This window comes from Panthera leo, chromosome B1, assembly GCF_018350215.1.
Source record: "Panthera leo isolate Ple1 chromosome B1, P.leo_Ple1_pat1.1, whole genome shotgun sequence".
NCBI classification, from domain to species: Eukaryota; Metazoa; Chordata; class Mammalia; order Carnivora; family Felidae; genus Panthera; species Panthera leo.
Window position 1 is genome coordinate 39,329,669 of NC_056682.1, and position 15,027 is coordinate 39,344,695.

The 15,027-nt window shown below is 44.8% G+C and overlaps 1 protein-coding gene across 8 annotated transcripts in view; it reads right to left on the reverse strand.

Annotated features, from left to right (window-relative positions):
• Positions 1–643: 643 nt before the first annotated feature.
• CSGALNACT1 (chondroitin sulfate N-acetylgalactosaminyltransferase 1) overlaps positions 644–15,027 on the reverse strand; it is a 339,639-nt gene continuing 325,255 nt past the window's right edge. For 7 of the 8 annotated variants that reach the window (XM_042934688.1, XM_042934686.1, XM_042934685.1 and 4 more), the window contains 3 exons: positions 13,992–14,086; positions 5,220–5,301; positions 644–2,607 (listed from right to left, as the gene is read on the reverse strand). In XM_042934688.1, coding sequence (XP_042790622.1) covers positions 2,318–2,607; positions 5,220–5,301; positions 13,992–14,086 — 467 coding nt within the window. In that variant the 3' untranslated portion in view covers positions 644–2,317. The remainder of the gene's footprint in view (positions 2,608–5,219; positions 5,302–13,991; positions 14,087–15,027) is intronic. The other variant, XM_042934692.1, reaches the window with a different exon arrangement.

Consider the following 15,027-nt stretch of genomic DNA (forward strand, 5'->3'; position numbering starts at 1 on the left):
TATCACCAGTGTATGTGAAAATATGAAACTCAATTAGAAAGGGACCTTGGGAACCATTTCTCAATTTCTTCTAACTAAAAAGGACAAGTAGGGGCACCTGGGTGGCTCAGTCTAAGTGTTCGACTCTTGGTTTCAGCTCAGGTCATGATTTCATGGTTCATGGGATCGAGCCCCACATTGGGCTTGGTCCTGGCAGCATGGAGCCTGCTTGGAATTCTCTCTCTCCTTGTCTCTCTGCCCCTCCCCCCACTTACGTGTGTGCACACTCTCTCTCTCAAAATAAATAAGCTTAAAAAAAAATAAAAAGGACAAGTAAAATGTATTCACAGCCAGAGTTTTCATTATGGTTCTCTCCTTCTATACCAGTGGTTCTCAACCAGGTGTAGTTTTATGTCCCCCAGGGGACATTTGGAAATGACTGGATACATTTTGGTTGTCAGCCTAGGTGAGAGATGCTCTTCGCATCTAGTGGGTGAAGGCCAGAGGTGCTGCTAAATGTCCTACAGTGCACAGGACAACCCCCACAACAAAGAATGATCTATCCCAGAATGTCTCTAGCACCAAGGTTGAGAAACCCTGGTCTCTGCACATGTAAAAAGTTTTCCCAAAACTAAAAACATGGCATTCTTGCTCCAAGAAGAAATCATATCCACAAATCATATTTTATTAGCTCTCCAATGCCACCTTACATTCATGTCCTGTGTTTTGATTAAAATTTATGAACTACCAGTACAAATCAATATAATGCATTTTTTTCTTTTTTTTCTCTCTCTCTCTCTTTTTTTTTTTTTTTAACACACCAACAGCTTGAATGTTCCTGAAGCTTTTAAACAATGAGTTGACTGGGGGCAAACAGAAGGCAAGGAATCACAGATAATTAGCTCATGCATCTGGTGCTGGCTAATAAATAATTTTCACATGAATGTAGAAATCACTCAATGTTAACTGTATTTATTTTTTTAAATAGTTGGAAACTGTAATAAAATGCCATTTTCAGAAGCATCTTAGTGACTCAGTAGAACTGCGTCATTTAAAAAATAGTTACTTCCCTAGGTGGGGGTAGGTGAACATGTAGCAAAGTCTTACATCTCACTTGACTCTGGCAGATGGAGTGATCCTTCACAAAATACATTTGTCTGCATTTCTTCTCATGAAAGCCAGTGGCCAGGAAGAGCACCCTGCTTTGAAAAGAGATTGTTTGGTTCACACAGTATACTTTGGTTTATTTAAACAGGTAAGAAAGTGATCCCCAGTTCTCCTGAGGAGAAAATGTATTTTTTGACTTCTGAATAAATCAAGATATTACCAGTCTGAATGAGTTTTCCTTTTCTGCTAAGGTAAAAAGTAGATCTTTCTTTCCCTCCAGTGTTCAGTTGCTCCCCTTGGGAAATATTCTTCAGATAAAGTATCTATATGTCTTGATGTATCAGTAGCCCCACACCATGACTTCCATATGACCAAAGATCTGACATTCAGTGTCTGACGGGATCAGCATTTGGCATATCCTTGGATATGGGGATCAATCTGAATGAAAAGTTCTCATAATATACCTAAAAGTATTTTCTTAAAAGATATAAAAATGTATGCTAACTTGTGCTCTCTTAGTAAGGCTTGCAAGTTGGTAATTAAGCAGAATATAACTCATAAGCCAAAAAAAATGCATTTTTAAATAAAATTGAGAAATGGAGATGGTTAAAACTATAATAAAAAAGATGAGCAGATTATTTTTGGTTAATCTTGGGTGGAAATGATACAATAGTTTCTTTTTTTTTTCCTTTTTGAGTCCATTTGGTTTTGTTTAATATACTCACAAGGATCGCCATCGGTGTATCTTTGAGTATCACGAAGTCTCCTCACCTGTCTTCTGATATTTTAGCATTCCTGGGCACTACAGCTCTACCAATATAATCGTTCATATGGGGAGACATGTGCTTGCCTTTCATTCCCAAGAACTTTTTACAAAACTGGTCTTAATTCATGAATATTTCAATGAGCACAAAAGATAACAGCTCTCACTTTGCTGTACACACAATCAGAACCTCCATGCCATTAGGCTTATAATCTCACAATCATTCTGCCTTTGTCAGACACTACATGGGATGCATTTGGGCTACTTTTGCAGGCAGAGATTTTAATTCCTGTTGCGTAAAGCCAAACAGGCAGAGAGAAATTGGAGGCTCTCCCCCTCGTCGCTTTTACTAATCAGTTGAATTCTTTTTTTTGCCCTTTATGGAAATCTTTTCCTTGTCACAGCCACTTATTCAGTAATCACAAAAGGGAAAAAATAAACCATCTCCCCAAATCTATCCCTGGGAGTTCAGGTTTTTTTGCTACTCGTCTTCTGTTTCTGTTTGCGAAGGTGAGCCTCTATCTCATGCCTGAAGACCAGCATCCCCAGCTGCCCATGGGATGCCTCATTCATGGCCTTGGACTGCATACACATCTTGTACTGCTCAGGGGTCAGTTCATCCACACAGTGCTTCTCATGCCAGAGGTGGAAGAGTCCCCGCACCGGCGTCCGCACCACTATGAGGTTGCTGTGGAGATACTTGCGATAAAGGTGCACATCCTCTCCACCCCAGCCTTTGATGTCCAAATCAAAGCCACCTGCCAGGAGAGAACACACCGCTGAATCGAGCTGTGCAGCCAGTCTCCTGATCCGTACTTGCCTTTCTGATCTGTACAGAACTTTGCATGAAGAGAGGAAGCATTAGGGGAGATGTTTCACCGCTCCCCCCACCCCCCAAATTATGAGCATGTCCATCCGGGAAAGGGAACTCAGGACCTTGGTGGCAGTGGTGGCCAGCACCAACTCCTTGAGAGAACAAGACTGCAAAGAGAAGCCCCAGCACCTGCCTGCTTCCGAGAGCCATCAGCAGTGCTAATGTTGGCCTGAGCCCCATGTTAAGACTTTTCAGCTTAAAACCTTCAAATGGAAACTCTTGTTTTTGTTTGAATGTGGCCTCCTGTCATTCAAACAAAGTGAAGCAGGGGCTTGCAGCCTGAAAGAGTAATGGGATCTCAGCATGAAAAAAACTACATCCCAGAAAATACTCTGCCTTTCATACACTAAAGTGGTCCCAAAAGCTGTGTGTCCATCACAGGCCGGTGAAGTGAGGCATGTTTAAGGGACTGGCCTCCCAGTTCTGAAGTTCTACTCAAAAAATGTGGTTTCACTCCATGGTGGACGCCTTCACAGAGTAATGGTCCCTTAAAGTCTCACCTTTATAAACTGAGATGCCCCATGTCTTTTCTTAACCTAAAGCCCACTGCAAACCAAACAGAACCAGAGAAGACTTGTGTTTTTTGTCACTGTTCCTTTCTCGCCTAGGAGATTTATTTAATTCATACAAGAAGGAGTAAAGTCATCCTCAACACCTTTCATCAGAGGTATCATGTAGTCCCTTCACCCTCTGTAGCCCCCAGGCTGCATTGCTCTGATCAAGGCCATCGCTGGCCTGGGGGAGGGGCTCCCGCACAGGAAAACTGCATCCCAACCAGGGCTGGGCTATGTACACGAGTGATTCGTGGTACCCCACTGGTGGGCCAGCGTACGATACTGAGTCAGCTGTCTAGAATTTGAGTCTTGGTTTGGCCACTTCACCTCTCTTGAGTTTTGGTTTCTTTATCCTGAAATGAACTAGATGTCATAACCAAATGAGATAGTAATGTAAGGGGCAGCGCTTGGTTATCTGTAATTGATTTATTATCATTGGTATCATCACAACTTATTAAATAGAAGGTGCAAAAGTTAAGATGCTTACAAATAAATACAAGATTGCAAAGAATTACCTGGGTCCAGATGTGACCCAGAGATTCTGAGGTCATGGCCACAGCTTACTGAGGAAAAGCACCCTCACCAGCCAACTGTCCCCACACGTTTCAACTGCAGCTATGCCCCATCTTTAGGAAAATCCAACTTATTCTAAATTCAAATTGGATAAACATACACCATTAAAAAAAAAATCCTTCCCTGTACACAGAACAAGGAAACAGAGTTTCTCGAAATGGAAATCTGCTTTAGAAAAAATTTTAAATAGTCATTTTTAGAAATCTGATTTGCACATAATCATTTAGAAATATTTCTTAGAGAAATCAAAGAACACCTATGGTTAGTTGCCGGTATGTGGGAGCACCCAGCCACTCAGAGACCAACGTCCTGGGTGCTCTGCTGCTTCTTTAGCTTCAAGTTGTTTCTTTCTTTCTTTTTATAGGGGTTCTATAGTCCCTGAAGTCTACTCCCCTCTGGACAAAAACCTGGGGCTGCTCAGATTGAGTCACTGATCTTAAAAAGAGACGCGTTAGGCCTCGGGTGTGAACAGGAATCACCAGGAGAGAGCAAGAGGAGCAGACTCTGGGAGGCCCACAGGGAGGTGGAGGGATAGAAGTCTCCATGCTCTGCAGGGCCTCCCTGACTCCATCCAAGCTTGGGGTCTACCCTGAGCCCCTGAGCCCAAGATCAAGGTTTCGGGCCTGTTCATTCATACCCTAGTCATGTATAATCCACAATTCTGTTTCAAGGCACATGAGTAGGTACCACTATGGGGAGGGGAGTGGCATTTCCAAGGGGGACAGGAGATGCTCTGTTCTCATCCTATGTCCCTCACTTGCTGCAGACCCTTTGCCTTTTGGTCTCCTCAACTGCAACCTAAGGGCCTTTCCTCTTGGTGCTCTGGGAGTGTGTGTGTGTATGTGCACACACACACGTATGTGTTGATGGTGACTGTACACTCAGAGTTTGAAGTAGCATTTGGAATTTTTGCAAGTTCAGCAGAGAGAAATTTGGATATTTTCTGGTATGTGATTTTCCAAAATTTCTCATGTTGCCCTTATTTTTTTCAGTGGCCCCTGCTACTTTGGAGGCCCAGAAAGTTCTGCATGAGAGGGACTACAGCCAGAACTAGGTTGGAAGGAGATACTGGGGGGGACCTGCCTTGAAGCTGCCTTTTTGCAACAACTGCCTTTTCCCTGAGATTGTGTGCTGCAATTGGGGTGACTGAGAGGGGCTGACGGAGATTATAGGGGCTCATATGTTGCACACTCCCAAGCCCTGTCCTGGTCCAGCGCCTCAGTCCACGATGAGAGGAAGGGCCTTTCCTAGGAAATGGCACCACCTTTGTCATCAGACTCCTGGGAACCTGCCCTGACTTCCTCGTGGCCTCTCATGGCCTCTTGGTGGCAGCAGAGGCGCGGACTCGAGGCCCTTTGCCTGGTCTTACCTATATTGAGGAAGTCTGACCGATACTGGCAGGTCATCCCAAATCCAAAGTCTCTCCAAAATCCAGTCTCCTTCTTTATGACCTGCAGGGAAAGCGCTGTCATTTCAGAGGGGAGGATAGAGTAGATAAAAATAGAGAGGATTCACAAACTTGTGTAAGCAATGCTCAATAGGGAGCCCATCCCACCACTGATCAGTAGCCACAACCACAACCCCGTGTGGGAAATGCAGATGGATTTGAGTCCTTTCAGAGGGTAGGAATACAGTGAACTCACCAGTTCCAAAATGGGCCTTGTGATTTTTGGCACCTCTGGTTGGAATGTTTCTAGGGTGTAGGCATGAAAACACATAGGCACACACACACACACACACACACACACATACACAACACACACACACACACACACACTCAAAAACAAACCAGGAGAGCAAGTTTTTGAGCAGCGCCATGGAAAAGCCACCTACGTGTCTGGCCCAACACCAGTGCCAGAGAGAATTGGAGGCCTCGGCCCCTCGCATAGGGCTGGGCAGGGAGCCAGCAAAGGGCTCAGGAAGTGGAGAAAAGGGATCGAGAACAACTCAGAATTCAGCTGCCCTGGCACAGGGCACAAACAGGACTCCCTCGGGGAATAAAAAGAAAACCTGAGAAGGCAGCGTGTTACTCTGGCTCTGCTAAGTCTCACTTGCTGAGGTAAAGGGCGCCAAGAGTCCAGGTTCTGAAGAAAGACTCTGTCCATTCATCTTTAAACTGTTTTAAAACCAAACTGTTCCCCAAAGCATCTGTGGTGGTGGTAAGCTGCAGGGCTGCCGAGAGACCATCCAAGCAGTGACTGTCTTCAAACAGCGAGACCTGGTCCTCCTCAGTCTCTTACTCGGCAAGTAAATTTCCAATGCATTTGCTAAAGCACCAAGGCTTTTAAAACACTGTAATTGTTTGGCTGAAATCACTCTGGGACTAAGTCTGACACCTTAATAGCTCTTTTCTATGATTCATTCTTGAGGTCAACATAGGTGCTTAGTGGAGAAAGTGCCCTCCTGGGGAAGGGAAAGGGGAAGGAGGCTGCAGCAGGTCCCCAACCACTGGGATTTCTGCATTTTCCTGCCTGCGAGGTCTGGCTCTGTTCACTGCTAATCAGAGCCGGGTGTAGGCTGGGAGGAGCACCAGCATCTCCTCCCAACTTGACCACTGGCTGGCTTTTTTGCCTCAGGCAGGTCCCTCACTTCTTTGAGCTTCTATTTCCTTTCCTATAAATGAGGAAGTTGAGCTAAATCGAGGCTAAGGTCTTTTCCAGGTCTACTACCCAAACATGCATCCTCACTGCTTTTTCACCTTCCCGAAGTTTCATGTTGTCGCCACTACAGCCTCAATTACATTCCACAAATGGTTTGTGGAAGGGCTGTGAACTTAAACATTTCTCTACTCTGTAACCCATGGAACCACCTTATTTTCATTACAACCTACACATAGATGTTGCCTGCACAGAGTGAACACACATGCTTCAGGGCTGCTGAAGGGAAATAAGGACCAAGAGAGGTTTTGTCCATTAGTGGCCCAGCAGATGTGCTCCAATTCTTCTGCAGAACAAAGGCCTGTTATACAATATCTCCCAAGTGACAAGACAATTTCATTAGTATCAACTGGAAAGATTTTGCAGGGCAGGAAAGTTTGGAAAAATCTCCACTGAGTCATTTTTTAAAAATGGTTTCTGTTTCATACCAGGTACATGGTTTCTGTTGCAGCTAATGGCTTAATATCTTTTCTGCTGGTCAGGACACAGACAGGTCCTCTAAGCTTCTGAGTAAAAATGGAGTCAAAGAGAAGTGCCAGTATCCAAACTTCAACCATTTGGCTGAGGTCTGTATGGAATCTAAAAGAGAAAGCTCCAAACAGGAAGAACAATGGGCCAGGGCTCAGACCTGGGCTGTGATGCAGTGCCCAGCAAGGTTGAACAAGGTAAAGAGTGACCCTCACCTGGGGACAATGTGACAGAGTCAAACTGATTTGTGAGCTGGGGAATGCACCTTATAAACACTTATTGATGCCAGCTTTAAAGTTGGCAAGCCAGGGAAAGCCACTATCTGATATGCTCATTGAAATTTAGCCCTTGGTGGAAACTGATCTGATCCATACCCTTAGCATACAATGTCAGAGCAAGATGGAGTTCACGTATGACAGGCTCTACCATCCACAGCTGTGCCGAGTCATTGGACTAGTGCCCTCAACGAGCAACCTAGCTGTGAGTGAGTACTCTCAAACATGCATCAGATCACAGCTCATTCTAATTTAAAACCCTGCAGGGGCTTTAATTGCATTCTCTCTAATACAATTAGAATAAAACCCAGAGAAAACCTCTAGCCTGCAAAGGTCCTATGTGACCCAACCCTGGCCTGCCTCACCCATCTCATATCCCCTCCTACAGTGTCTCATTCTATTCTGCCCTTGAACATACCAGGCTCACAGGTCTCTAAGGCTGGACACTTGCAGACTCCCTATCTAGGTCACCTTTTTCCTGCTCACCACTGAGCTCCAATGTCACTTGCCTAGAGCAGTCATCCTCACCCTCCCAGCCTGTGTCAGCACCACCCCCCACAACAACATGTCACTCTCTATCCCATTACCTGGTTTACTTTCTCTACAACACTTATGGCTCTCTGAAATTATCCTGTTGATGCATCTGTTTCTCTGTTCTGTCTTCCCCTATGACCACTGGTGAATGTCTGCCCAGGGCCTTGGTCTCCTTCACAGCACCCAGATCACTATCCAGCAAACAGCAGGTGCTCAATAAGTGCTTCTCCAATGAAAGAATGAAGAGCAGTCCTGGGGCAATGGAAACAGACATAGTTCAACTAGGGAATTCGTGAGTGGCTCGGAGAAGGCCTAGGAACTCCAGGGCAAAAATTCTCAGAATTGTGTATTTGTCTGGACCCACAGACAAATACATTTTCACCTTCCTGGGGACTGAGCAGAGGGCTCTACTTCTTAGAATCGCTGCCCCAGGCCTCAGGAGCTCCACTGCTCTGTTCAAGCTTTGAAAAGATACACACCAATGATGTTTACTACAACAGAGGAGGAAGAAACCCTAAGATTATATGTTAAAAGAAAAACATCTCCTGTCCTGAATTTCGCCGCTCCGTTTTCAAGTGCTATCCTCATTTTTAAAAAATGTCTTTCAAGAGCTGGCTTCCTCTCAACTCTCTGCAGCACCCTTTCTCTCCCCACCTTAGATCTCGGCAGAGCACTGCGGGACATGCACACACCACAAAAGGACAGTTGTGGAGCCCGCTCTCCCACAGGAAGTTTCCAGACCCAAAGCTCTGTGGGCGATTCATGTGATGGGGGTGATTATTTTCTATTAGGACCAAAACACAAAGCACAAATCAGCGTCTCTCCCCAAAGATGTGGGAAGGCGGCCGCCCTGCAGCTGCGCGGGGAGCCGGGAGGCAGCGCCTGTTGCTTTAATGGTGCTGACTTGGACAACTGCCCGTGAAGCAATCTGGGCCCTGAAATAAAATAAATAACAAATACTCAGGCAGAGTATTTCCTCTAAATCAAAGAGAGCCTCCCAAGAACCGAGGTTGTGTTCGCCCAGCCTCACATTCACAAACGCCAGTGGGATGTGACCCGTGCAGTCCCCAGGCCCTGAGCGTAGAGGGCTCCCTGCCTGGTTTCATGCGCTTCAAATTCTTAATTCTTAAAGGGCCCTGCATTTTTCAGTGTGCACTGGGCCATGCCAATTATGTGGTCAGCCCTGCCTGTGAGCGGCACACATGCTGAGCTTCAGGGGCTTTGGTAGCTGGGCTGGGCACTCCACGACCCCACCCTGTACCTTCCTTATTATCAGGGTCCTGAGGGAGGCTGCATGTGCCTTGTAGCACAGAGGCAGAGTGACCTGCCCAGGAGAACTCGGCCACTTGTGGCTGAGCCCAAACCAACACCATGATTGCTGTGACAGTTTCCATTTCTTGAGAAGATATTCTGGAGGCACAGCTGTCATAGAATTGGTTTAAGAATGGACTCAAAAGCCACCTCCTCCAAGGTCTGTACTAACCCACATTTTTCTACAAGTCTTCTTTTATTGGTATCTGCTTAAAAAAAAATAAAGTGTCAGGGTGCCTGGTGGCTCAGTCAGTTAAGCATCCGACTTCTGCTCAGGTCATGATCTCATGGTCTGTGGGTTTGAGCCCCGCACTGGGCTCTGTGCTGCAGCTCAGAGCCTGGAGGATGCTTTGGATTCTGTGCCTCCCTCTCTCTTTGCCCCTCCCCCACTTGTGCTCTTTCTCTCTCTCTCTCTCTCTCTCAAAATAAACATTAAAATTTTTTTTTTTTTAAAAATAAAGTGTCTTCTGAAGGGTGTCATATTGGACGAGGAATCGTCCAGGTTCCCTATTCCAGGAATCTACCACCTAAAGCTAGACTCTATGCTCTCATGGAAGCACTCTGAGGCCACAGGACACATCCCCTACCACCCAGTATCCTTAGCCCAGTCTCCATCATACGGGGCAGGATCTGAGTTCCCAGCCCTGCCACTTAGCAATCTGAACAAGTGACTTATTCCCTAAGCTTCAAATTTTCAGCTGTGAAATGAGCATAATAATAGCTCATCACCTTACTGAGATTCCCCAAAATAAAGCAGGCACAGTGCTGGGTTCCAAAAGGCTTGAGTACAGCACCTGTTAACACTACTTTTGGAACTCAGTGAGTGTCTGCTTTCCGAATATTTAAAAGCAGACCAAAAGGATGGACTATGCCCAGTCAGCAATTTTTAGAAATTTAAACCAAAATGCAGGTTAGTGGTGAAATACTTCTTGGAAGTGGGTAGAGACAGGTAAGGGTATATAATCCAAGAGGGCAAGGACAGGAGCCAGTAAAACATTCACACGCTGGACAGAGGAGCACAAAGCCACTGGATTTAAATGATGGGTGGGATGCATGGTGGACTGAGATGTCAGGCACCACAGGCAGCAGAGATGGCGAGGAGATGGCCCCGAGGGGGGAGGCCGGCACACAGGATGGGTATGCTTGCCTGGCAGAGCAGCCGGCCTGGGTGTCTACCAAACTGGGACCATGTGCCGGGTGCTGGGGTTTGCAGACATTTCCTCTGTAACCAGTTTCAGAGTCAGTTTGTGGAGAGCAGTTAATCCCACAAAGGAATCGAGGCTGGCAGTGTGGTGCCGCAGCTGGCCAGTACCAGCTCACCAGGATTGCTCAAGTCTCTTCCCGCCTCGGTGTTCGGTGACATCACTCTGGGGGCCTGAAATAGGCCACAGTGGGAGTACTGACACCATGGAAAGTGGCAAATGCTATGAATCAGGGCTTTTCTCTCCCCCACCTTTTCAGAGTGTGGGTTGTTAAACATTTACTAGCACACCACTGGCTCTGTGCCATAAAAGATTATTTAAAATGAGATTAATCTGTGTTTTGGAAACGTATCTCTGGCAGGAGGTAAAGGAAAGACCAGATTATAGGAGAGGGAAAAGGACTACAGACAGAAGAGGTAGAAGATTCCGGCAGTGGCCCCAGCAGGTACAAGGCTTGAGCCAAGAGAGTGGAATGTCTAAAGTTAATAATTATTTAAATGACAGTCATTCCTTTCTCTCTGAGCTGTTTCTACATTAAAGCATCAGCAAGTTTTATCTCAGGTTTAAAACTCAAGAAATTAAATGTTAGCATAAAATTCCATCATTTCGCATATTTTTTATCATTAATGGATTGTACTCAAAAGTAAAGAAATAAGTAGTCTGAACACATATATACACACAAATCATAAATGCAGCTTCTGGCTTTAGTCTGAAGACAGTGTTATCAAACAGCAGTGGCAATGGCCTGAGAAGCAATGACTAGCACAGGCACTAACAAGGTCACATTTGCAGGGCTGCTCTGAAAATTTGTCTTGTGTTTGCATCCGTTGGTAATTTTTGTTACAGCTACATTTTGGATCTGCATTCTCCCTTCACCTTGATACTGATGTATTCCAGGGGTGGCTCTCAAGAGTATCTCTGTCTCTATCTCTATCTCTATCTCTATCTCTATCTCTATCTCTATCTGTACCTGTATCTCTCTCTTGTCTATATCTGTATCTATATCTATATCTATATCTATATCTATATCTATATCTATATCTATATCTATATCTATATCTATATCTATATCCTGTATCTTTCATGAATGAGCCGAAATGAACCCTTGGTAGGAAGTCTTTCCTAACTTACCGTCTCTAATCATCTCTTTTTATTTTATACCTTCTCAGCACGTACACATTCTGTCTCCATTAAATTAATTTCTGTAGCTTTATGTTCTCCTTTGGAATTTTTGTCAGATCATTTCCTTTATATTTCAGCCCTCATCAAGATCCTAGCAAATCTGCTTCCATTGCACTGGGGTAAGGAAATCCTGCTTTTGGCCTGAGTTCTGCTACTAGCTGGTTGTGTGATCTTGGGCCAGTCTATAAAAACAAAACAAGAGGGTGAGCAAAGTGACCTCCCCAATAACTTCTGAGCATAAGAAACTGTTTCAGTTCTTCTGACTCCTCCAGAATGTCTAGTCTAGTTCTCTGCAGGCGGCAAGTGCTCAATACATGGCTCATCTAATAACAAACATAATCAACACATCCTTTTTGGATGGAGAACCCCCAGTGTCTCAGAGACAACTGCTATGTTTCTCTAGACTAAATCATCATGAACACTGAACCCTAACATAATCAGATTTGCATGCTCCAGGATAGCTCTAAGGTGCATTTGGAAATAAATGTCAAATATCCTGCATTTGCAGGATAATTCAGAGGCTCGAGCTATGGATGCAGCAATCTGAGTTCTGTTTCTGCTTGACCATTAATTCTGGAGATCTGAGAAACTGGCTTAACTACATCATACCTCTAGCTCCCCTTTGCACCTGCTTCCCTGCAGGAATGGTAATAAAAGGATAAAACTTTTAAAGTGTGAAATGAAAAGAATTCCTTGCAAGCAAATAAGATCTTACGAATTTGAAGTTGAAAAATTAATCACATCTGATGTCAAATGCAAAGAAGTACTAAGTACTTTATTTAACCAAGGAGGCTTATTGTATCCCTTTCCCCCAACTCCCAAACCCTATTAGAAACAGAGAACTCACGGAAAGGAAACAAAAAACTTTTGTGTCTCCACAGAAGTGATATCACCCTAAAGTAGATAAAAACTGGTTCTTGGGGAGTGAAAAACTCTTACTGTGTTGACATATACTGTGTTTAGTATATGCAGCACACATATACTAAATACGTGTCATATTTGTGTATATAAATTACAGATACATAAACAGATATTCAGTATATATCTGTGGTATTAGAATTTCACTGAGGGGAGAGAGAACTCATTACCATACTTGGTCATTACCATTACCAGCTTGGGCCCAAAGGGAAACCATGCTAGGACTGGTGAGGAGCAAACCTCGTCCAACCTCAGGGGACCAGGCTGAAACCTTCTGGAAAAGATCCTAAATGAACTGCCAGAGGTTAATTGGAGGATTAACAAGAGAATGAACAGGTTTTGCTATTTCTGGAAGCTTAAAGACAGAATCAGTCCTCCACAAGAATTTCAAAGAACTTTCAATGAAAACTGATTACTCTCCCATTGCACAGAAGCAATGGCTTTGCCTCAAGAGGAGACAGAGCTACTCAAAGCGATGAACAAGAGACAGCCCCAAGTCAGATCCCCCCGATATTCAGCCCGAGCTGGAAACAGCTGTAGACAAACTCAGCTGATCTCTCTGCAGGAAAAGGTAACAGTTCACGCTTGAGATGACAATAATCCTGAGGAATTTTGTCTCAGAAGGGCATAGGGTATGCCTATGTGCATGACAGAGACCCTCTTCTGGGATCATCTTCCTCCTGCCTGCACAGCTTTTCTGCTGAATGGACTAACTGCCAACACCACCACCACCAAGACCACTCGGTGTACAGAGATCCTTGGTGGCTGTGTGGCTCCACTATCTATCATCCGTGCAGCCAAGACCTTAGCAGAGAACTCCCTCCAACGTTCCTTTAGAAACCACCTTGTGGGGCACCTGGGTGGCTCAGTCAGTTAAGTGTCTGACTTCAGTTCAGGTCATGATCTCGTAGTTCATGAGTTCAAGCCCCGCATCGGCTCTGTGCTGACAGCTCAGAGCCTGGAGCCTGCTTCAGATTCTGTGTCTCCCTCTCTCTCTGTGTCCCTCTTCCTCTTTCTCTCTCTCTCTCTTAAAAATAAATAAACATTAAAAAAAAAAAAAAAGCTACCTTGCTGGTGATGCCTCTGCTGCTACCCTGGACCCGAGGCCCTGTGGTTTGTGACAATGATGGTGTGATGGGAAGGGCCCTGGATCTGTCCTTATTTCCCCACTGACTCACTCACTGTGTGACCTGGGGTGAGCCACCCTTTTTGACTTCTCTTTTCCATCTGTCAAATGGGACCATAAATCTCACCCTTCTTACCTCATATAGTTTGTAATAATAAAGAGAAAATGTGCTTGTTGCATCTATAATGCAATAATAATAGTTTCCAAAAATGATATAAGAAAACTATGAAGGTGTGAAATTACCTTTCTGTAAGGTACTGTTCCTATTTATTTTCCACTTTTAAATATTGCAAGCACTTTTAGTCAACAAGGCACTGGGAGCAAAGGCCAGAACGTCTGACAAACTTAAAAATTACTATGGGAATCAGTCCACAGATTTCCACTTACCTTTACTCATGGTCAGGTGCCCCTGGTAATGAAAGACATGAAACAGAGCCACACAAAGGCACCTGCAGGGTAATTACTCACCAGCTGCTGTTCTAGGGGAGGGACCGCATCATGATGGCCATATATTATGCCAGGATTGTACTGACTAAAAAGGACTGGATAAAATACCTTCTTCCCTGCAAACCAGAAAACAAACATTCACTTAAAGCAACAGACAACACTATTAGGTTAGTACACTTATATTCAGTCCTCTGAAATGTCCCAGATATTTGCATCCACTTTTCCTTTTCTTATCACTCAACCCTAAAACAGATCTTAGGAGTTCTGCACAGGTAGATCAGAGGGACAGACTCTCAAATATCTCTGACCTCCTAGCAAAGAAGTGGTATTCAAAATACTGACAGTCCTTGGGTGCCTGGGTGGCTAAATCAGTTGAGCATCCAACTCTTGATTTCAGCTCAGGTCATGATCCCGGGTTGTGGGATCAAGCCCCATGTTGGGCTCTGCACTGAGTGTGGAGACTGCTTGGGACCTCTCTCTCCCTCTCTGTCTCTCCCCTGCTTACACATGTGCTTGGCTCACTCCCTCTCTCTAAAATAAAAAATAGAAACAAACAAAAAAAACCCCAAAATACTGACAGTTGGTGGCTGTGGCACTGGGCATCAACCAACAGGAGTGAGTGTGAAAGAGAGTTCTGGTACTCCCTGCCCTTCCAGACATTAACCCTTTAATTGCTGGTCTGTGGGAAGTCTGAAGGGTTGCCAGAGGGGTCATGGTGACTTTAGGCAGCAGGAGTAGATATAGGGACCCCAGGCACTTGCTCTTTACCAGTTTCCACAGAAGAGTTTCAATATTTTAACAGTAGTTATCAGCTGAATATCAGCCCTTGCTATGAGTCAAACTCTATGAAAATCATTTTCATATTGTGGGTTCTTCCCACTCAGAGCCCTTGCTCCCTTGGGAACTGCCCACAGCTATGCCTTTCCCTTTAGTGTCAGGCAGCTTTCTAGTCCATGTCTCCCCCAAACCCCCAGCACTTTCTCCCGTGGGTGTTCACTCAGGCAAACCTCTTAGCTGAAAATGGTAAATGAGTTTTAGACTTGAACCTAGGCCAAAG